The sequence below is a fragment of the Squalius cephalus genome, assembly GCF_949319135.1.
Source record: "Squalius cephalus genome assembly, chromosome: 6".
NCBI lineage: Eukaryota > Metazoa > Chordata > Actinopteri > Cypriniformes > Leuciscidae > Squalius > Squalius cephalus.
Genome location: NC_137127.1, coordinates 35,749,922 through 35,774,882, shown reverse-complemented (window position 1 = coordinate 35,774,882; position 24,961 = coordinate 35,749,922). Strand labels below are relative to the sequence as shown.

At 39.3% G+C, this 24,961-nt stretch overlaps 2 protein-coding genes across 2 annotated transcripts; one reads left to right on the top strand and one right to left on the bottom strand.

The window, feature by feature from the left end:
• Positions 1-10,677: 10,677 nt before the first annotated feature.
• LOC307159891 (uncharacterized protein) lies at positions 10,678-11,742 on the top strand (the record flags this gene model as incomplete). Its single annotated transcript, XM_079873589.1, has 1 exon — positions 10,678-11,742. The coding sequence occupies one exon, from the start codon at positions 10,678-10,680 to the stop codon at positions 11,740-11,742; it is 1,065 nt and encodes a 354-aa protein (XP_079729715.1).
• Positions 11,743-12,123: 381 nt separating this feature from the next.
• Positions 12,124-14,553, bottom strand: LOC307159890 (uncharacterized protein; the record flags this gene model as incomplete). Its single annotated transcript, XM_079873588.1, has 3 exons — positions 14,387-14,553; positions 12,938-13,051; positions 12,124-12,629 (listed from the first exon to the last, which is right to left on the bottom strand). Exons 1-3 carry the CDS (start codon positions 14,448-14,450, stop codon positions 12,124-12,126), a joined length of 684 nt encoding a protein of 227 aa, XP_079729714.1. The 5' UTR covers positions 14,451-14,553.
• Between the last annotated feature and the right edge of the window lie 10,408 nt (positions 14,554-24,961).

Below are 24,961 nucleotides of genomic sequence, written 5' to 3'. Positions count from 1 at the left end.
CTGGAATCGCTCTCTTTTAATGCAGATTTCACAAGATGAGAATATTTGTTTTTTATATAAATTACTTCATTTAAAAGAAGAGAATTCAAGCTTCATGCCTGTGTGTCTGTATGTCTGTTTGACTGAGTATTCGCTGAGTTATGGTTCATTTTCGGACGCGTTTCAGAATGGACTACACGGACAGAGAGAAGGCAGAACTCGCATCATGTTTATTTTTCTTTATTTGGCGAAAAGCACAAAACTTTGTTTTTATTGTGAGTATACACAAAAATAATACACACTTAACAGGATCGATTGATGTATAACACAAGCATATAAGATAAAAAGTAATATTTTATTGTATTTATTTGTTTTCACTGATAAGGAAAAAAACGAGCCTATCGCGCCGGCGTGATAGCCGACCTCAGGGGGTTAAACAGTAGCTCCCCCTCTTTTCACGCCATGCAGTTTGGTTTTAGATCAAAACACTCCACTGAAACGGCTACGTGCCTTTTTATCGAGAAAATAAAATCTTCTCTTGACAAGGGGGGAGTAGTAGGGGCGGTATTCTTGGATCTCAAGAAAGCTTTTGATACAGTGAACCACTCAGTTCTACTTAACAAGCTTCCACAATTTAAATTCTCTCGTGACACTGTTCGCTGGTTTGAATCCTACCTGCATGATCGTACACAATCTGTACTAATTAACAACTGCAATTCTGAGTCTCTTAGGCTAACCACCGGGGTTCCTCAGGGCTCAATATTAGGGCCCCTCTTATTTAGCCTTTATGTCAATGACTTGCCTAATGTTTGCTCTGAAGTAGAATGTTTAATGTATGCGGATGACACCGTTCTATTTGTTCATGGTCGCTCTAAAGACATTGTTGCAGATAAACTCACTAAAGCAATGACTCGTGATACATCCTGGCTGCAGGAGAACTGCCTGCAGCTGAATATTTCGAAAACTGTAGGTATGTTCTTCAGTAAAACCAATAGAACTTCATTTAATTCTGACATAATAGTTGCTGGAGAAAAATTACGAATCGTAAATCAATACAAATATCTTGGCTTAGTAATAGATTCACATCTCTCCTTTAAAGCCCATATTGAAATGGGCTTTACATGACGCGGTTCTGGCTGAAGTAGAGCCCGTGCAGCCGGGCAAATGGGTGACAGTGAGGGATCGCTCTAGTCGCGGATCTAAAAACCACTCTTCCGTTCCGATTACCATAACAAATCGATTTGCCCCGCTCAGTGAAACACCCACTGAGAATGATTGTGCCCTAGTTATTGGCGATTCTATTACACGGAACGTGAAAATAGAGACACCAGCCACCATAGTCACATGTTTGCCGGGAGCCAGAGCGCCTGACATCAAAGCAAATTTAAAAGTGCTGGCTAATGCTAATCGTAAATTCTCTAAGATCATTATTCATGTCGGCACTAATGATGTTCGACTCCGCCAGTCGGAGATCACCAAAATTAATATTAAAGAGGTGTGTGAACTTGCAAGTACGATGTCAAGGACTGTAATTTGCTCTGGCCCCCTTCCTGTTCGCAGGAGTGATGAGATAGTTAGTAGATTATGTTCGCTTAACGGTTGGCTGTCTCGGTGGTGTCCGCTTAATAATATAGAATTCATAGACAATTGGAAAAGTTTTTGGGGCAAACCTGACCTGTTGAAAAGAGATGGTATTCATCCCTCCTGGGATGGTGCTGCTCTTCTCTCTAGTAATATGGCTCATAGTCTTAGAGCTCAAACATGACAATCTGGGGCTCAGGTCAGGAAGCAGACAGACTGGCTAAACCGACCGTCTGCTAGCGGCCTCGCGTCACCAAGGTCAGATAAATCCTATCACATAGAGCCTCTTTCACCTAGCTATCATCATATAGAGACTGTGTCTGTTCCCCGAATTTGGAAATCCAAAAAACGTTTAAACCCAACTAAGGTTAAAAATTTAATTGATGTTCAACAAATAAAAAACAGCTCTAATACAGATGAGCAAATGCTAAAGCTTGGGTTGCTGAATATTCGATCGCTTACTTCAAAAGCACTCGTTGTTAACGATATGATTTCAGATAATAACCTAGATGTGCTGTGTTTGACAGAAACCTGGCTAAAACCAAACGATTACATTACTTTAAATGAATCAACCCCGCAAGATTACTGTTATAAACATGAGCCTCGTCTGAAACGCAAAGGGGGTGGTGTTGCTGTAATTTATAGTAATAGTTTCAAAACCACTAAGAAATCAAGTTTTAAATATAATTCTTTTGAAGCATTGGTGCTTAATGTAAAAATATATAGTGTAAACGATAAATCACGTTTGAGATTTGTGCTGGCTACTGTATACAGGCCACCAGGGCACCATACAGACTTTATCAAAGAATTTGCGGACTTTCTATCAGAATTAATATTGACTGCAGATAAAGTACTAATTGTTGGTGATTTTAATATACACATCGATAATGAAAAAGATGCATTGGGTTTGGCATTTAAAGACATTGTAAATTCAATTGGAGTTAGACAACACGTGTCAGGACCTACTCATCGTCGTAATCATACTCTAGATCTAATATTATCACACGGAATAGATGTTGATGCCGTTGAAATTCTGCAGCAGAGCGATGACATCTCAGATCATTATCTAGTCTCGTGTAAACTTCATTTAGCCAAGGCTGCAAAGCCGACTCCGTGTTTCAAATATGTGAGACCTATCACTTCTGCTACTAAAGATTGCTTTATTAATAATCTTCCTAAACAGTTTCATCATCTCAGCATCTCAGATAGCTTAGAAGAACTAGATATTACAACAGAAACGTTTAACTCTCTCTTTTCCAGCACTTTAGACACAGTTGCTCCGTTGCGCTTAAAGAAGATTAAAGAAAAAAGTCCAACGCCGTGGTACAACGAGCACACTCGGGCCCTTAAGAGAGCAGCCAGAAAAATGGAGCGCAACTGGAAGAAAACAAAACTAGAGGTATTTCGCATTTCATGGAAAGAGAGCTCAATTACTTACAGAGAGGCTTTAAAAGCTGCTAGATCTGCTTATTTTTCAACCCTATTAGAAGAAAATAAACATAATCCTAGGTATTTATTTGAAACGGTGGCTAAACTAACGAAAAATAAAGCTTCAAGCACCGAAGTTTCCAAGCAACACAGCAGTAATGACTTTATGAACTTCTTCACTTATAAGATTGATAATATTAGGGAGAAAATTATAACTATGCAACCGTCTACTACAGTATCGCATCAGGCAGTGCATTGTAGTCTCCCTGAGGAAAAATTTGATTCATTCGTTGCTATAGGAGAGGAAGAATTTACTAAACTCATTAAATCATCTAAATCTACAACATGTATGTTAGACCCTATACCGACTAAGCTACTGAAAGAAATACTTCCAGAGGTCATAGATCCTCTTCTTAATATCATTAATTCATCTTTGTCTCTAGGATATGTACCAAAAAACTTTAAGCTGGCTATGATTAAACCGCTTGTTAAAAAAACGCAACTTGATCCTTCAGAATTAGTCAATTACAGGCCGATCTCGAATCTACCTTTTCTGTCAAAGATATTAGAAAAGGCGGTATCCTCACAACTGTGTTCCTTTCTTGAAAGAAATGATATCTGCGAGGATTTCCAGTCAGGATTTAGACCGTACCATAGTACCGAGACAGCTCTCGTTAGAGTCACAAATGATTTGCTCTTATCATCCGATCGTGGTTGTATCTCGCTATTAGTGTTACTCGATCTTAGTGCTGCATTTGACACCATCGACCACAACGTTCTTTTAAATAGATTAGAACATTATGTTGGCATTACGGGAAATGCACTAGCATGGTTTAAATCATACTTATCTGACCGTTATCAATTTGTAGCAGTAAATGATGAGATGTCTCATCGATCACAAGTTCAGTATGGCGTACCACAAGGCTCAGTACTAGGACCGCTGCTGTTCACTCTGTACATGCTACCCTTGGGAGATATCATTAGGAAGCATGGCATTAGCTTTCACTGTTATGCCGATGATACTCAGCTCTATATTTCTTCAAAACCTAACGAAACTTACCAATTCACAAAATTAACGGAATGCATAGCGGATATAAAAAATTGGATGACTTGTAATTTCCTACTTCTGAATTCTGAAAAAACAGAGTTTCTAATTATTGGACAAAAAACTTCCTCACGTAATAATCTAGAATACTGTCTAACACTTGATGGCTGCTCTGTTAAGTCTTCGTCGTCGGTTAGGAACCTGGGTGTGCTCTTTGATACCAATCTTTCATTTGAAAGTCACGTGTCTAGTATCTGTAAAACTGCATTTTTCCATCTTAAAAATATATCTAAATTACGCCATATGCTCTCATTGACAAATGCGGAACAGTTAGTTCATGCGTTCATGACCTCAAGGCTAGATTATTGTAATGCTCTACTGGGTGGTTGCCCTGCACGCTTAATAAACAAACTACAGCTGGTTCAAAACGCAGCAGCTCGAGTTCTTACCAGAACCAGGAAGTATGACCATATTAGCCCAGTTCTGTCAAAACTGCATTGGCTCCCTATTAAACATCGCATCAATTTTAAAATATTGCTGATTACTTACAAAGCACTGAATGGTTTAGCTCCGCAGTACTTGAGCGAGCTCTTAACGCATTATAGTCCGTCACGTCTATTACGATCTCAAAATTCCGGCCAGTTGATAATACCTAGAATATCAAAATCGACTGCTGGCGGTAGATCCTTTTCCTATTTAGCACCAAAACTCTGGAACAGTCTTCCTACCATTGTCCGGGAAGCAGACACACTCTGTCAGTTCAAAGCTAGACTAAAGACACATCTCTTTGACCTAGCTTTCACATAATACATTATAGACTTCTATAATTTAATGTTAGGCTGCATATAGTAGGTCAGCCGGAACCGGGAACACTTCCCAAAAATCCTGATGTACTCGTTACATCATGAGAAGAATGGCATCTACGCTAATTTTAGTGTCTGTGTTTATCCCGAGGTTTTCCTGCAGCCTGCCGGATCCAGGCCGTATCCAGATCTGACGAAGGACCTTCGCCTGGACCGATGACAACGCAGTGCTAAGTGCCAACTAGTCTCTCCCTATGGAGGATCCCACTACCACTCTACAGATAAGGCGTTGTCGGGAAAATTCGTCTCGCGGTCCTACCCCAAAGCAACAAATAAAATAAAATTCCTTATCAAAATTTATAAGGAAAGACAAGTATTCTGTTTAGGCTTGGCTTGTCGGGAATTCCAAACTTGCGTATATTCAAACGCACATAACTATAGAACCCATTCTAAATGCGCATGTGAACGCCATCAGTGTTTCTCACAGGTTCGCATTTAAAGTCTGTGTAGAGAGAATGGTGTCGTCTTAGCGGGCCCTAATTTAATAACAAATGATCATTGCGACGGAAGCAAATCAATTAAAACTAACTTTAGATGGAAATAACTTAACTCTGCTGTACAGCCGAAACAATCTCTGTTGCCTTAAATTATACGCTTATCTCTGTAAAGCTGCTTTGAGACAATCTACATTGTTAAAAGCGCTATATAAATGAAGATGACTTGACTTGACTTGACTTGAAAAATTATGTAAAATAATCAAGTTTAATCTTGCAAATTTCCGCTCAATTCGAAATGACATGTCAACCGAAGCTGCACTAATTTTTTTTTACATTCCATGATTTTCAGCCACCTCAATTACTGCTTAATAAGCTGGTCTCAAGCAAGTCAGAGCGCAAAAAGACCTTTGGAATCATTATATAAACAAGCCATTAAAATCATGGACAAAAAAACAAGGCACTATCATCATTGTGCAATTTTAAAAAAACACAGCCTTTTAAACTGGGACAGTATTCATAAGTTTTTAGATCTGAGTCTCATATATAAAGTGACACATGATTTGGCCCCAGCTCCTCTGGCTGAGTTCATCAGCCAAAGAAACAGCTCTGAGCGCGTCACTCGAGGCTCTGCCAGAGGGGACTGTGTCATCCCTCTGCGCAGGAGCGCTTTCAGTCGCTCGGCCTGGTCAGTGAGGGGCGCTGCTGAATGGAATTCTATACCTGAGGAGGTTAGACAGCTCAACACTTACAAGGCCTTTACAAAAAAATTTAAAATTTGGCTCATTAAAAATTATGTCTGCCAACATTAAAAGCAGAGCCTTTTGAGCTGTATTATATATTTGATATACTATAGCCTTTCTGAAAATGTGTTTTTTGTGTGTCTTATTATTGTAACAGGTACAGTGTACCTTAAGTTATTTTACAGTGTAATTTATATTGTAGTTATATTGTAGTCAATTTGCCATGGACTTGTAAATGTATTTTCTTGTTCGTATTTTAATGCTTTTTTACATCTTGGCCAGGGGACTACAGATGAAAAATAGCCTTTTGGCTAATTCTGGCTTTTTTAACCATGTTTGTTCATGTGTTTTATGAAATTGCACTGTCCCCCTTTAAATAAACCAATAAATCAAATCAATAAAAATCTTGGATGGTATTGGGGTGAGTAAATTATCAGGAAATTTTCATTTTGAGGTGAACTAATCCTTTAAGAACAAACATACAATTGCAACATGGCCTCATTACTAGTAACAGTAAAGACAACTTTTTTTTAGCCTTTTGATAATAGTACTCCCATCAGCATGATTTTGAAATTAGAACCTTGAAGAACAAATAGTCACAAAGTAATGCAATTACTAAACACTCGATGTAAACCTCACAGACAATACTCACAGAATATGACCTGAACAGCTATTCGTTTTTTTCCTTATACTGCAGAGACGCATATGATGTACTAGTAATGCATTTACCCTTTCACACGTAAGTTTTTGGCTGTTTTTAATATTCTGGCTGACCCCCCAGCGTGAGTTTTTCAAGGTGACAGTTATTTAGAACGTGTCACTTTATGGTTTTCACGGTGACGTGTCATTGCTTGTCACGTGACACACCGCAGCCACAACAGCGCTGAATGAATGATGATCTGCGTTTATGTAATTTTTCCTTTTTCAGCACCAGCACATTTGAATTTAGCAGCTGATCACGTGATGCACTGACCGTTCTAGTCACACCGGTGTGATCGTACGCTCCAGGGACCAGCCTAGACTGATCACACCGGTGTGATCGTGCGTGCGAAAGGGTTAAATCACATTTTACACCACATAATCCTGAGTCCATGCAGGCGCATGCCTACTCCTAACAGGCCGTGTAACTACAGCAGGTTGTTCACCCCCAGGTTGTTCAGTGTTCCCAGAATCAAACAATGGCAGTTCACTTGACTCGTCTGTTCCACTTGGGAACATTACAGCATCGTCCATCAGACAGTTTATATGTGTACAGTCCTTTCTTTCTTAGGTTGTGGACCTTTAGGGGTTTTCCAAATTTAGATTGGGTCTTTGGCACAATTCCTGGTCTCTTTACATGAACATAGGATCCACACTGAAATGAGACATGCTTTGCACTGTTTTCTGTCTCTGTACTGTTTACTTTTTGCCTGTTTCTCTCTCACATGTGAAGCAAGCTGTCGAGGTGAAGGCAGTTTACCAGCAGGCGGCAAGTGAAGACCTGAAACGTTAAGTTTAGTTAACATGGGTCTACAGTGCAAGAGTTCAGTGGGTGTTCAATGTGTTGTGGCATGCGGCGTAGCATGGCATGCCTGCAGAAAGTCCTTGGTAAACACCTTCCACCCTCTTCCTTCTAGCGACGCAGACTGTAAGCTATCCTTTAAGCTGCGATTGAATCGCTCAAGTTACCTGTTTGCTCTTGTGTAATATACAGATGATGTCCTGTTTATGATTCCTCTGTCTTGCAGGAATAACTTGAAGTCATGTGAAGTGAATTGTACTCCATTGTCAGAAATCAGCTCTTTTGGATTCCCCTCCCTACTAAACACAGTAGACAGGAACTTTATCACAGACTGGGTGGTAGGATGTGAGATAAATGCTATCTCAGGCAACTTACTCCCAGAAGAGATCCCAATTGTTAATGAAACCCAAGTTCTGCATCTTACAGAATGATTCTAGCCAGTTATTTAATGAAAAAAGTCTGCTGAAGTATTCATTACCTCTTCTGTATGTTGGCAGTTGTCCGGAGATTAAAATCCTTGTTCCAGGTAGAGTGTTGCGCACAGCTTCCACCAGTTCATTAAAATCCTTTTTCAGAATTTCTGATTGTCGCAGACTAATGTTATTCACACCAGCATGCAGAACAACAGTGTCCACTTTTTTGTCATGGTTTAAAACCATTGGGTTTTGGACAGCAATGTCAATTACACGAGCTCCCGGAAAACAATGCTTTTGCACAGTAGTGTGATTTGTCTGAATTTCTAAATGTCGGGTAACAGAGTCTCCAATGATAAGCGTTTTACCGGGTGAAGAAAGTGACGACAAAGTCGTGGCAATTTGGAGATCTGAGTGACTCAAATTGATTACTCGTATTGAGGTCAAACTTCGGGATCGTTGAAGCTGATGTCCTTGCTCTAAACTGGGATTTCCTCCGTTGGTATAGCCAAGGTCCATTGTATGATGGAGCAGGAGCGTCTTTATCCGAGGTGCATTCCTTTCATGAATGAAAATCCCCGGTGTAGATGTTGATGGTGCTTCAATGCGGAAGTTTCCAACAAAGTTTTCCATTCACATTTGTGTATCATGTCAAGATTTGGCCTGAGGTCCAGCCCATTCAGCAGAAACTGAGGCGGTTACCTTTCTCAAATTGTGATGAGGTGTCCAAGGAGTTACAAAAGCTTGTACAACAAGATGTTATCGAGCCTGTGGATGCCTCTGAGTGGGTCTCCCCGATAGTGGTCACCAGAAAAAAAGATGGGGGAATTCGGCTCTGTGTCGACTTACGTGAGCCTAATAAAGCCATCATAGTGGACAGTTTTCCTCTTCCACATATGAAGGAGATGTTCGCAAACCTGTGTGGAGGTACAATGTTTTCCACATTAGACCTCCAAAGTGCTTATCATCAGGTTGTGTTACATGAGGACAGTCGAAACCTTGCAGCATTTATTACGCATGATGGACTATTTCGTTTTAAAAGGGTTCCATATGGACTGGCCTCAGCTCCAAGCTGCTTCCAGAGAATGATGTCTGCAATCCTTAAAGGTCAGTCTGGCGTTCATTGCTACTTAGACAACATCATGGTTGCAGGAGCAACGATCGAGGAACATGATAAAAACCTGCAATCCGTGCTGCAGCGAATTAACAAGGCAGGACTCAAACTGAAAACAGCAAAGTGCCACTTCAGACAACCAGAACTGTCATTTCTGGGTCACACGCTGTCTTGAGAAGGGATTACGGCCTGATGCTTCACATGTCTCCGCAGTGGCAGATGCTCCGCCTCCTGCTGACGAGGTTAGTATTCGTTCATTTCTGGGTCTTACATCATGGTATTCTAAGTTCATACCAAACTTCGCTACTGTGGTGGAGCCACTGCGCATGTTTTTATGAGGCTCTGTTCCGTTCATGTGGTCATCTGAGGCTCAGGAGAGCTTTGAGACTGTAAAAAGACTGATTGTGAATAGTGCTGCTCTCACACTTTTCAATCCAGAGCTAACCACTATAGTGACCACAGACTATGGGATAGGAGGTGTTTTTACCCAGCTGCATACAGACAACACAGAGAGAACAGTGGCATTTGCCTCACGCACCCTGACAGCAGCAGAAAGGAAGTACTCCACCTGTGGGGACGACACTTCATACTGGGAACAGATCACAGCCCACTGACCACTCTTCTGACATCTAAAGGTGATGATACACAGGGCAACTTTTTGAGCAATGTTGCCGGGCAATGTTGCCGTCAACGGGCAACCAGATGAGACACAGGGCAACTAATTAGGGCAACGGACAGTTGTCAGTAGCCAATCAGAGAGGAGCAAATCTATTGCCATGGAGACAGACACCACAAAGATGGATGCTGAAACTTTTGCAGCTGTTACTGTTGTCTTGGCTTCTTCAACAATTATTTTACATAAGTAAGTATCACTTATAACACAAAACGTAAAAAAAAATTACATATACATATACATATATATATATATATATATATATATATATATATATATATATATAATATACACACACACACACATATATATTGACATATATATATATATATATATATATATATATATATATATATATATATATATATACATACACATTTTTGATCATATTTACCAGGGGTATGATTAATTCTGAGCACGACTGTATATATATATATATATATACATACATACACACACACACACACACACACACATATATACATACATATATATATATATATATATATATATATATATATGTATGTATATGTGTGTGTGTGTGTGTGTGTATGTATGTATATATACAGTCGTGCTCAGAATTAATCATGTGTATGTATGTATGTATGTATGTACGTATGTATGTGTATATGTATATATATATATATATATATATATATATATATATATATATATATATATATATATATATATATATAGCCTATATACATAATATATAGCAAAATAATGCCATATAGTGCCATAACATGTTAGCAAAATAATCAGGTAACCTTTCATCTCAGCAAAACAGAAAAAAGGACATGGACCAGAAGATGGCTGCTCAGGAGGAAGAGGGGGTGTTACAGCCAACTACTGAGGGAACTGGCTGACGAAGATGCTCCTGGTTACAGAAACTGGTTAAGAATGGGGCAAAACACATTTAACAGTCTGGTGAGCCTGGTGGAACCATCATTAAGAAGGCAAGACACAGTGATGAGGGAGGCAATACCTGTTGGGGAGAGACTGGCAATAACATTGAGGTTCTTGGCCACAGGACAGACCTTCTCCTCTCTGGAATACACATTCCGGGTTAGTAGGCACAGCATTTCCAGGATAGTAGTCGAGACCTGTGAGGCTCTTTACAAGGCATTACAACAGGATTACCTCAAAGTGCCATCCACAGAAGAGGAGTGGAAACACATCTCCACCAGATTTGAGGAGAGGTGGAACTTTCCACATTGCATTGGTGCCTTAGATGGCAAGCATGTCAACATCCTTCCACCACCAAATTCAAGGTCTCATTACTATAACTACAAAGGCTTCAATTCAATAGTTCTCATGGCTCTAGTAGATGCAGACCTGAAATTTATTTATATTGATATAGGGACAAATGGCAGAGTTAGCGACGGGGGAGTTTGGGCCAAGTGTGGGCTGAGCCGGGCATTGGAAGACAACACACTGAACATACCACCACCAGAAGACCTGCCTGGACGTCAAACCCCTGTCCCTTATGTTGTCGTGGCAGATGAGGCCTTTGGTTTGAAGCCATGGATGATGAGACCATACCCAAGGACACAACTGGATAACAACAAGCGAAACTTTAACTACAGGCTCTCTCGTGCACGTCGTTGTGTTGAGAATGTTTTTGGAATTTTGGCAAACAGATTCAGAGTTTTTCGCCAAGCAATTGCACTGGAGCCTTCAAAGGCTGTAATAATAACAAAGGCAGCATGTGTTCTTCACAATTACCTAAGAACTGAATCCCTTACCCGTTACACCTACACACCTCCCAGTCTGGTGGATCAGGAGGACACAGAAACGGGTCGACTTATTCACGGAGCTTGGAGGGAAGAACCAGAATGTATGTGCCCTATTGCAGCTTCCTCAGACAGAAATTCATCTTTGCAGGCAAAACAAGTGAGAGAGGAGTACTGCAGCTACTTCAACACAAACGGAGCAGTAAGCTGGCAAGAGAACGCATTGTCTTGATTACTTATTCTTCCTCCACACTGCCATAACCTCTACCCATCTGTTTAATACAGTATGCAGGATACAAAAAGACGATAATGAATGAAATGCTACAAATACATTTTGTTTGTTTTTATTTTCAGTTCAGCCACCCTGGCAAATGAAATACACAATGAAATAAGTTAAATTACTATTAAATAAGTTAAATTACAGATTACTATACATACTAATATACATACTCCATTTGTTTAAAATTCAGAATACAAAAACACAATAAATAAAAAGTTACAATCAAATACATGTTTTGTTTTTCATTTTTAATTCAGCTACCCTGGCAAATGCAAAATATAAAATATACAATTAAATAAGTTAAATTACTGTTGAATTAAATTACTATACATACTACTCCTCATCTTGGACAGAGTGAGCCAACTCAATTATCTGCCTTTTCAGCTTCTTCGCCTTGTTGTCTGGCAGGCTTTCTAGGCAACTTTCTAAGTACTGTAAAAAGCCAGTGTGTGGTGAGGAGGCCTTTCTTTTCAGGAAACCCATAGCATACTGCATGGCCTCTGTAGCTTTATCCATTTTTTTCTTTTTGGTCTCAGACACAGCATTGTGGCGTTGGGGTTGAGGTGGAGTTGTAGGAGTGAATGTGGAAGTGGAAGGAGAAGATGTGATGTTCTCTGGGAACTGGGATGTTGAGGGAGCAGCCAAAACTGTTGACAAATTGTCACAACTTTCTTCAGGGGTGCAGTGGTCACGGAGAAAGGACAGGATGTAATAATACTTCCACTTGGGCTGGTAAACCTCTTCAGCTCCTGCCCCCGATTTACTGCTCTTCAGAACGATTCCATGCTCCCGCAAAAATACAGTACGCAAGTTTTTAAATTTCCTCTTGATATCTTCCTCTGAGAAAAAAAGGAACATAATACTGTAACATAAATACTCTACAGGTGATCTATAGGTGATATCACTTTTTTTTTTTTTTTGGAAACTATGCGTTTACACACAGTTTATATTATGAAGCACTGTGGAATCAACTGTAGAAATTACAGTCATGGACACAAGTTAAGACTGTTCTTTAACCTTTGTCCATGACTGTAATGCTGTAAGAACCATGTTGTCGATAAATACTACCTTACTACAACAACATTATTGCAATAGCCATTAGAAGTTTAAAAAATATGCATAAAGCAATTTTCACAACAGGATGTACCGGTTATAACTTGTTGCTCATCTGACAGCTGCTGACAGAGAGTCTGGAAGTCCCTCGTTTTAAGGTCCCGGTGTTTATACAGCTTTGCCTTTGGGTTCCACAAGTGGTCGTGCTCTGTATATACAAGGACACACAATACAAGACGGTGATGTTAGACAAAAACTGTTCCAACTTAAAAACAAAAAAACAATCGATGAGCAGCCCTTCATTTATTACAAGTCAGTGGTTCTCAAACTTTTAATAGTGGCGTACCCCCGAGGCATTTAACATCCTTCTGCATACCCCCTCTCATCCACTTAGACTGCAGTTGACCCTTCTCCATTAAGGGACAAAATTTGGCCTCTTAAATCGATTTTAAATCCTTTATAAAATAAATAATGCTTTAAATTAAAAAATGTTAAATCGAGAAGTGATTCTTTTAAATATTAAATTAAAACAGCCAGTAGGTGGCGGTAAGTCAATGTCTTTATGAGTGAGCCATCGATTCATTCATCAGAAACGAACTGTATTTATGAATGCATCATTGACTCTCACAATTCGTTCACGAAACACAGCTGTGTGTTGGAGATGCACAACAGTTCTGCTGTGAATTTTGTTGGAACTATTATTTTGTTGCAAAATAGAGTAAAAAATACTGACAATAGCCTACTGTTTAAAATGAACATCACTTAATATTACCCTTTCATTTATTGAACTTTTTCAGTTAATAAACTGATTTATTAAAAAGCAATGTCACATTTGCAATCGTGTGGATATTGGGGAAACATTGTATTCTTGCTCGTATATGACCAACATTAAAAACAAGGACTCACACAAGGTAACGTTATGTTTTTATATCGAAGAGAGTTTGAATCTTAAATCGATCTCTATGCACGGTCTGTGTTTATGCCATAGACTGTAAAAAAAAAATAGGTTTATACTTGTTATTCATGCTAGTAAGTGCTAAATCCTCACTTTTAGAAAGGTACATTGTCGAGAACTGCAGTAATGTATTTAGTGCAATTTGCTAAGGAAGCCGACTCTGCACGTAATCTATCATATGGACGCTAATAGTGTGGATGCAGTCCGTTTTGATTGGATGATGTCATGTATTTACGGCATTTAACCTGCTAGATATAGCCTACATGTTATGGGGTAGAATTAAATACACGGCCAATTTTGTTCGCGTACCTTCTCTGTCGCCTCAATCTGAGAACCACCGTTACAAGTGAATTGCCGAGACACAAGTCAGGGTATCAAGTTAACTTTCAGGTTACTATGTAGCAAATTCACCTCAAGTTAGCTAAATCCCATAGAAAGTCTATGGAGCGGTGGCTAACGGCAGTTATTAAAACCAAAAACATTCAATGTCTAAATTACGGCCTGGGCACACTAAATTTGACATCTATTGGTATTTTAAGCATTAAATTAAGCACATTTTCTGTTTTGGGTTTACACATGACAACTTACCAGCATAAAAAGATATAAGTTGACGCTCCTTTTCTTCGCTCCACTGCCGCTGAGAGGCCGCCATCTTGTTTGAAAAATTTCTGAAATCTCCAAGCCGGTCACGTGATCGGCGGCTAGCATTCTGATTGGAGGATCTCAAAAAGTTGCCCTCGACCGATCTAAAGTATCCAGATAGAAATATGTTGCCCATTCTCAATGAGAAAGTGCCCAAGCAACATTGCTCAAAAAGTTGCCCCGTGTATCATCACCTTAAGGGTCAAGGCAGAGCAGGTATGCGTATAGCCAGATGGTCAGCTAGGCTAATGGCATTCACCCATGACATTCAGTATAAGCCAGGGCGTGAGAATGTGACTGCAGACTGTTTATCTTGCTTACCGCTGCCTAGTACTGAACCTAGTCTGGAACATGATGTTGAAGTTGTAGCAATTCTACACTCACTGCAATAACCAGCTCTGAGTTTAAAGCGTCAAGTGATTCTTCTCTTATTCAAGCAGAGCTACGCAAACTACTCACTTCAAAATGGCCAAAATGTGCAAAAGCACTGGATCATGCTTTAGACATATTTTCAAGTACGGCATGAACTCTCACTCCAGGACTGTTGTGTGGTGTGGGACCAGAAACCTCATAGTTCCAGTATGTCTCCAGCCCAAGTTCATCATGCTCGCACACGACACACATAAGGGCATTGTGGGGACAAAAAGGAGGCTGAGAGAACTCTACTGGTGGCCTGGCATGGACGCACAAGTGGAAACGGCTGTGAAATCTTTTGTTACATGTCAGTTACATGACAAATCTGCTGTCACACACATAACACCACTCCAACCTCTACCATATCCTACTGACGCCTGGGAAAAAGTAGCCATAGACATCATGGGTCATTTTGACATGGCACCCATGGATTGTCGCTTTGTAGTCACTCTGGTGGACTATTACAGAGAGCACGATTTTATCGTGCAGACGGTAATGCATCCAAGTAGGACTTGTCGAGAAACATTAAAACAGCATTGGACAATTTATAACAAGTATGTAGCATCCCTGTAAGAAGCCACATCTTGAAACCCCTGTATTTAGAACTGGTATGCAAGCCGGTTAATAACATTGAAATTGTTGTCTCCTCTAGGGACAATATAAAGAGATGAAACAATCATCGGAAAAAATCAAATTTGGTATCGATAGTGATAAAGGATTTAAATAACACCTTTAAGGCTTCTTTGCAAAATGAATGGTTTAAAAATGGTTTTAGATGGCACTTTTTAATATAAGACCAATTACAGGGAAAACATCTCTTATTTATTATATTTTATTTGAGAAATTGACTTTAGATCAGCTTTAGACTTTAAATCCTCTCTAAAATCAGCTCTTGATATAGTGGCTCCAGAGAAAATTAAAAAAAGATTGATATCTAAGAATATGCCATGGAAAAATTAACGCATCTGTCGGCTGAAGAGGGAATGCCATAAATCAGAGCATTTATGGAGAAAAACCAAATTCACTGTTCACCGTGAGATTCTATTGACTAACATCTTGGAAACATTTTTATTAAAAAATTATTAATCAAAATAATACAAATCTCAGACTATTCTTTTCTACCATGGATCGTCTTCTAAATAACAAGCCATATAACTGGTTAGATCAGCCCTGTGTAACCATGTGCAAAGATTTCACTACATTTATCAATAATAAAATAACACAGATCAGATCTGCTATTGATCATACTTATAATTTTTCAAACTGCTATTATGGGCAATTATAACTTACTATTATGAGTGGACATTTCAAATTCACCAATTTCAAACATCTTATTTTTGAGCAAGATTCTTGAAAAAGCTGTATTACAACAGCTTAATCAATTTTTAGATGAATATAATATTCAGGAGAAATATTAGTCTGGTTTCAGACAAGGTCATAATATGGAAACAACACTAATAAAGGTAACAAATGATCTGAGATTAAATACAGATAAAGGTAATTCATCAGTTGTAATCCTCTTGGATTTAAGTGCAGCATTCAACACGGTTGATCATTGTTTTCTTTCAAACAGACTGGAAAAGCTCGTAGGTCTCTCTGGTAATTTTTTAAATTGGTTCAAAACATATATTACAGAAAGGAACTTTTTAGTTAATATAGGTGACTGTATCTCAAAGACATTTGAAATATTACATGGTGTTTCACAAGGATCAATTATTGGGCCAGTTTTATTTTCATTATACATGCTCCCTTTGGGCAGCATAATCAGAAATATGACATGAATTATCATCTTTATATTAATGATATACAATTATAGATTTCAGTTGAGTTCAGAGACACTGTTGTATTAGAGAGGTTGTCTGACTGTCTGTCCAGTGTTGTGAAGTGGATGAACACAATTTTTTTTAAATTGAATGAAGAAAAAAAAGAAAAAAAAAATTGTGAGCCCAAAACATGAGCGGGAGAGGATAGAAGCTGGGTTGGGCTCCTTATCACTGCAATCTAACAAAGAAGTTAAGAACCTGGGCGTCATTATGGACTGTGACCTTAGTTTTAAGTCTCATATTAATCAAGTGACAAAAACATGTTTTTATCATTTGAAAAATATTGCCAAGATTCATACTTTTTTATCTTTGGATGATGCTAGGAAACTCATTCATCCTTTTATCTTTTCTCATCTTGATTACTGCAATGCTACAGTATTTACACTGGCTTACCTAAGGGTTCTATAGTGAAGTTGCAATTTATATAAAAAGCAGCAGTAATAGTACTAATGAAATTTAAAAATAGAGAGCATATTAAACTGGTTTTAATGGAATTGCATTGGTTACCAGTTCATTGAAGAATTGATTTTAAGGTTATTTTATTAGTTTATAAAAACACTGCACAATCTGGCACCTCTATACATTTCAGACTGTCTGTTGAGATATGTCCCGAATCGTAGTTTAGGATCCTCTAGTGCTAGCCTTCTGGCACATTATACAGTAAAGCATAAACGATCTGATGGTATTAATTTTTTTTGCCACTATTCTCCAAAAATTTGGAATTGTCTACCAGACTAAGTAAAAGAGGCTACTGGCATTCATATTTTTAAAAAGCGGGTTTAGACATATCTTTTTAAAGGTATCTTTTGACCTAATTCAGATACCTATCAGCCGCGCCTATATATGTTCATTGCCTGGTGTCTTGTGTTGCCAGATCATTGTGAGAGTTCCCGGTGTCCTGTTTGCCTAGCTACGTTTGCATGTGTTGGATTCTTGTTCCTGTAGTCTGCGTTCTGCCCTGGGATTATTTCTCATCGGGAATATATTGCTTCGTGCTGGAATTCTTGTGGATTCTCTCTTTACTTATGCCATCACTGATCGGGTTGCCTGTCAACGTCCCTGCGCCATTCAGTTTGACTATTCCTGCACCAGAATGTTTGGACATTGCCTTGCACTTTCTCTATCAATAAACTCTTGTTACTTGCATCTTGTATCCTCCATTTATTTATCATGACAGAACGATCTGACCACAATATGGATGCAGCGAGTTGAACAGGCCTGAGTGAATTCATCTTGCAAAGTATTGCACGCATGGATCAACAGGAAGAACATATTTCGAACACGGGGTAAAGCTGTGCAAGCTCTGGTGGCGCAGGTGTCCGAGCTCACCCAACAGTCCCACTGTGCCACCCACACCGCCTGTTCAGCCCACTTGCATGGATCCAAATTGTCAGCCAGAGCCACGTTTGCCTGCCCCGGAGACTTATTCAGGTGAACCTAATTATCGCAGAGCATTCTTAACAAAGCACTCAATGTAGTTTTCTCTGCAACTGCTGACTTTAAACAGCGAGTGTTCTAAAGTGGCTTTTGTTCTGACCCTGCTGACTGGACGAGCGGCTCTCTGGGGAACGGCGGTGTGGGAGAACCAAGATCTGTGCTGCGCCTCATTCCAGACCTCCAGCAAGGAGACCGACCAGTGTCGGATTATTCCATCGAGTTTTGCACACTGGTCGCAGAGTGCTCATGTTGTTCCAAATCTGTATGAGTTTCTTTATTCGGCTGAACACAAAAGAAGATATTTTGAAGAATGTCGGTAACTAGACAGTTGACAGTATAGCCATTGATTTGCATATTTTTTCCTACTATAGCCTATATTTCCTAATAACGACATATTATATTATGATATAATATTATCATTATTAGTAATTATTTTGAAAATTATAATAATATTTATCAGCAATTTATCAATATAGATATTACAGTACAACACCGTATTATTAATTACAGCAAAAGCAGATCAAATGACGAAATACAGTACAAATACAGTAAAGTACTATTTGGTAGTTTACAGTACTGATCTTGTGTACTGTAAAGTGAATTACAGTACAGTTACTGGAAATCGAAATACATGTATCATGGATGGCAACCGTGCTGCCAGTAATGTACTGTAGAAATACAAGAAAATCGTTAACAGAGAAATTGTTTCAAAGATGCACACAGTAAATTATTCTAACGTGAATGCGTTGATTGGTTCCTAGGTTTATTTTGTTATAAATAAACAAATGTGCGATCTATAAAGCAAAAACCTTACAATTAAAGTTGAAATGTTGTAATGTTCCAAGTTTTTGATCTAAAAAAGAAAGATGCGCAAAGAAAATGACTCTAACATGACCATATTGATTGATTCTAAGATATTTAGTTTGTTACAAACAATGTGCAATCTGTAAAACAAAAACCTCAAAATTAAAGTTGAAATGGTATACAGTTGAAAAGTTTTTGACCTTGAGAAAAAGCTTTAAGTATATACTAACAATTTTTATGTTTATTATTTAATTTTATGATGGTAAATTTTTGTGAAGTACACCTGTTTTGACCTGACGTCCATTGAAATGGACAAAAAAAATTACAATTAAAGCAAAACATTTTTAAAAATTTTTTCATTTGGTCTCATTTATAGAAGCCTCATGAGCTGGGAAAATGTACTTTTATATTTTTCAGAAACCTAAAACATAATTCAGGTCTGAATGGGTTAAACGTTTAAAATAGAGTTTTAGGAAGATGTATTTAACCACAATCATTAGATTTGAATAGCTCTTAAAGCCTTATCTCTTGTCAAAAGGCTCTACGCGACCGCAGACTTTGATGAACAATGCTGGCAGCAGTGACTTCTGTGTCCTTACCCTTCTAATCAAAGACAGCGTAACCTCATATCTCCCTACTCCCAAGTCATAAATCTCGTATCTCCGATTAAACATGATTTTGGGGAAATGTTGTGTTAATGCTGGTACACAACAGTATATGATAGCAACATAAGGTATAATACCAACTTTAACGATACAATGTTTAATAACTCAAAAAATATGCCGTTTTTTTAATTTCCTGACAAATAATGGTTTTGGAGATACGAGGATTCCGCCCGACAGCAAAGATATGAGAAATGAACTGAGCTGGACAATGACATCTCGGTTCCCTTTCGTAAAGGGAACTCCCGCTGCATCGATACTCGATACTTTGGGGAATGCCTTCGGCATGAAGCGTCTGAAGTCAACTATGCAACTATTCCAATCTTGATTGGTGCAACGTCACCCGTGACGTCGCATGTGACGGTGATCCGGAAGCTACAAAAGGGTCACAGGAACCAGAAAATGTTAGCTTCTGGTCTTCAGCAAGCGCTCTATGTCATCTTGTCTGTTCTATTTGGTGTTGTTTGTCCCGTGAAAAGAGTATTATTTATGGCGAATAAAGAGAAGCTATTCAGGTAGTGTGCGTCCCCTTGCCCACGTTATTTAAGCGAGGGTGACACACACTCGCTTTGTGTAGTTTGTCTGGGAGTGGAGCATGCACAGGCGGTGCTCGAGGGCGCTGTCTGTGCAAACTGTTTTCAATGAAAAAGCTCCGCTCCCGTTAGAGCTTGTTCGATCAATTAGATCAGGCTTGCGTTCCCAGTGCATTAGGTCCCGCGTCTGTTGAGGCAGCGCGCCGCTTGTATGCATGGGATTCGCACGTGGGGCTGGCATATGATACTGAGACGGTTGCGACCCTTTCTCAGTGTTTATTAACCAGCTCCACTGGTCTCGCGCACGGTTCGGAAGCCCGCGCTGCGGCTTCTTCCGACCGTGTTAAAGACACAGCGTTTGATTTATCTGGCTCCGAGGAGTTAGATATTATCTATTAACACTGAATCATGTGGATATGGGGATTCGCCACCCCATATTCCCGTTAGTGAGGAGTTGCTGGAGGTTGTAATCAGGGCAGTGGTTAAATTAAATGTTAAATGGCCATATAATAAGCAGGAAGCGACTAAGAAAAATAAAATGAATGAGCGCTTCCTGCAGACCCAGTCACAATCTTAGTGTCAGAGCCTTCCCTTTTTCACTGATCTCCATACTGAGGTATCGAGATCGTGGAAAAATCCATTATTTTCCCCGCATGTATATATTTACTCATCCATTAGGGAATCTAATGAAAATGGTTATGAGGTGATGGCTCGGGTTGAGGAATATTTTGCGAAATATTTTCTCCCCGACATTGCATCACCCCTGATAGCTCAGACACTTCCCTCCAAATCTCGTACATCGAATTTGTTAGGGAAAGCATATATGGCGGTGGGTCGAGCCGGTGCATGCCCACACATGATGGGGTTATTACAGGCATACCTGGCTGACCTCCTCAAGCAGGTGGATGATAACTGGGAGGTCTCACTCAATGGATATTACTGAATTTCGTAGAGTAGCTGACTTATCTCTCCGTATTATTAAAGAGACGGCCCGTGCTATTGGCCGTTCTATGGCAGCACTAGTCGTCTCAGAGAGACATTTATGGCTTAATCGCTTGTGGATCGGGGAGAAAGACAGGGCTTTCCTTCTCGATGCTCCCCTTTCACCTTCTGGCCTCTTTGACGACGCGGCAAGAACCGTTGTCGAGAGGCTTCAGGAGGCAGAGCGACAATCAGCTATCCCCAGTTGTCAGTCCAGGTCTCATGGGGTTGCTGCCAGGGGGCAGCCTCATGGGACAGCCGCCAGCTCCTCATTTTTTGAGAAGGTTTCCTCTCGTGCCCCCCCCCGTATAAGGCTTGGGGCCAGAAGAAACATTCTCGCACGAAGCTCTCAAGTCAAGTCAAGTCAAGTCATCTTCATTTATATAGCGCTTTTAACAATGTAGATTGTCTCAAAGCAGCTTTACAGAGATAAGCGTATAATTTAAGGCAACAGAGATTGTTTCGGCTGTACAGCAGAGTTAAGTTATTTCCATCTAAAGTTAGTTTTAATTGATTTGCTTCCGTCGCAATGATCATTTGTTATTAAATTAGGGGCCGCTAAGACGACACCATTCTCTCTACACAGACTTTAAATGCGAACCTGTGAGAAACACTGATGGCGTTCACATGCGCATTTAGAATGGGTTCTATAGTTATGTGCGTTTGAATATACGCAGGTTTGGAATTCCCTACAAGCCAAGCCTAAACAGAATACTTGTCTTTCCTTATAAATTTTGATAAGGAATTTTATTTTATTTGTTGCTTTGGGGTAGGAACGCGAGACGAATTTTCCCGACAACGCCTTATCTGTAGAGTGGTAGTGGGATCCTCCATAGGGAGAGACTAGTTGGCACTTCAGCACTGCGTTGTCATCTGTCCAGGCGAAGGTCCTTCGTCAGATCTGGATACGGCCTGGATCCGGCAGGCTGCAGGAAAACCTCGGGATAAACACAGACACTAAAATTAGCGTAGATGCCATTCTTCTCATGATGTAACGAGTACATCAGGATTTTTGGGAAGTGTTCCCGGTTCCGGCTGACCTACTATATGCAGCCTAACATTAAATTATAGAAGTCTATAATGTATTATGTGAAAGCTAGGTCAAAGAGATGTGTCTTTAATCTGGCTTTGAACTGACAGAGTGTGTCTGCTTCCCGGACAATGGTAGGAAGACTGTTCCAGAGTTTTGGTGCTAAATAGGAAAAGGATCTACCGCCAGCAGTCGATTTTGATATTCTAGGTATTATCAACTGGCCGGAATTTTGAGATCGTAATAGACGTGACGGACTATAATGCGTTAAGAGCTCGCTCAAGTACTGCGGAGCTAAACCATTCAGTGCTTTGTAAGTAATCAGCAATATTTTAAAATTGATGCGATGTTTAATAGGGAGCCAATGCAGTTTTGACAGAACTGGGCTAATATGGTCATACTTCCTGGTTCTGGTAAGAACTCGAGCTGCTGCGTTTTGAACTAGCTGTAGTTTGTTTATTAAGCGTGCAGGGCAACCACCCAGTAGAGCATTACAATAATCTAGCCTTGAGGTCATGAACGCATGAACTAACTGTTCCGCATTTGTCAATGAGAGCATATGGCGTAATTTAGATATATTTTTAAGATGGAAAAATGCAGTTTTACAGATACTAGACACGTGACTTTCAAATGAAAGATTGGTATCAAAGAGCACACCCAGGTTCCTAACCGACGACGAAGACTTAACAGAGCAGCCATCGAGTGTTAGACAGTATTCTAGATTATTACGTGAGGAAGTTTTTTGTCCAATAATTAGAAACTCTGTTTTTTCAGAATTAAGTAGTAGGAAATTACAAGTCATCCAATTTTTTATATCCGCTATGCATTCCGTTAATTTTGTGAATTGGTAAGTTTCGTTAGGTTTTGAAGAAATATAGAGCTGAGTATCATCGGCATAACAGTGAAAGCTAATGCCATGTTTCCTAATGATATCTCCTAAGGGTAGCATGTACAGAGTGAACAGCAACGGTCCTAGTACTGAGCCTTGTGGTACGCCATACTGAACTTGTGATCGATGAGACATCTCATCATTTACTGCTACAAACTGATAACGGTCAGATAAGTATGATTTAAACCATGCTAGTGCATTTCCCGTAATGCCAACATAATGTTCTAATCTATTTAAAAGAACGTTGTGGTCGATGGTGTCAAATGCAGCACTAAGATCGAGTAACACTAATAGCGAGATACAACCACGATCGGATGATAAGAGCAAATCATTTGTGACTCTAACGAGAGCTGTTTCGGTACTATGGTACGGTCTAAATCCTGACTGGAAATCCTCGCAGATATCATTTCTTTCAAGAAAGGAACACAGTTGTGAGGATACCGCCTTTTCTAATATCTTTGACAGAAAAGGTAGATTCGAGATCGGCCTGTAATTGACTAATTCTGAAGGATCAAGTTGCGTTTTTTTAACAAGCGGATTAATCATAGCCAGCTTAAAGTTTTTTGGTACGTATCCTAGAGACAAAGACGAATTAATGATATTAAGAAGAGGATCTATGACCTCTGGAAGTATTTCTTTCAGTAGCTTAGTCGGTATAGGGTCTAACATACATGTTGTAGATTTAGATGATTTAATGAGTTTAGTAAATTCTTCCTCTCCTATAGCAACGAATGAATCAAATTTTTCCTCAGGGAGACTACAATGCACTGCCTGATGTGATACTGTAGTAGACGGTTGCATAGTTATAATTTTGTCCCTGATATTATCAATCTTATAAGTGAAGAAGTTCATAAAGTCATTACTGCTGTGTTGCTTGGAAACTTCGGTGCTTGAAGCTTTATTTTTCGTTAGTTTAGCCACCGTTTCAAATAAATACCTAGGATTATGTTTATTTTCTTCTAATAGGGTTGAAAAATAAGCAGATCTAGCAGCTTTTAAAGCCTCTCTGTAAGTAATTGAGCTCTCTTTCCATGAAATGCGAAATACCTCTAGTTTTGTTTTCTTCCAGTTGCGCTCCATTTTTCTGGCTGCTCTCTTAAGGGCCCGAGTGTGCTCGTTGTACCACGGCGTTGGACTTTTTTCTTTAATCTTCTTTAAGCGCAACGGAGCAACTGTGTCTAAAGTGCTGGAAAAGAGAGAGTTAAACGTTTCTGTTGTAATATCTAGTTCTTCTAAGCTATCTGAGATGCTGAGATGATGAAACTGTTTAGGAAGATTATTAATAAAGCAATCTTTAGTAGCAGAAGTGATAGGTCTCACATATTTGAAACACGGAGTCGGCTTTGCAGCCTTGGCTAAATGAAGTTTACACGAGACTAGATAATGATCTGAGATGTCATCGCTCTGCTGCAGAATTTCAACGGCATCAACATCTATTCCATGTGATAATATTAGATCTAGAGTATGATTACGACGATGAGTAGGTCCTGACACGTGTTGTCTAACTCCAATTGAATTTACAATGTCTTTAAATGCCAATCCCAATGCATCTTTTTCATTATCGATGTGTATATTAAAATCACCAACAATTAGTACTTTATCTGCAGTCAATATTAATTCTGATAGAAAGTCCGCAAATTCTTTGATAAAGTCTGTATGGTGCCCTGGTGGCCTGTATACAGTAGCCAACACAAATCTCAAACGTGATTTATCGTTTACACTATATATTTTTACATTAAGCACCAATGCTTCAAAAGAATTATATTTAAAACTTGATTTCTTAGTGGTTTTGAAACTATTACTATAAATTACAGCAACACCACCCCCTTTGCATTTTAGACGAGGCTCATGTTTATAACAGTAATCTTGCGGGGTTGATTCATTTAAAGTAATGTAATCGTTTGGTTTTAGCCAGGTTTCTGTCAAACACAGCACATCTAGGTTATTA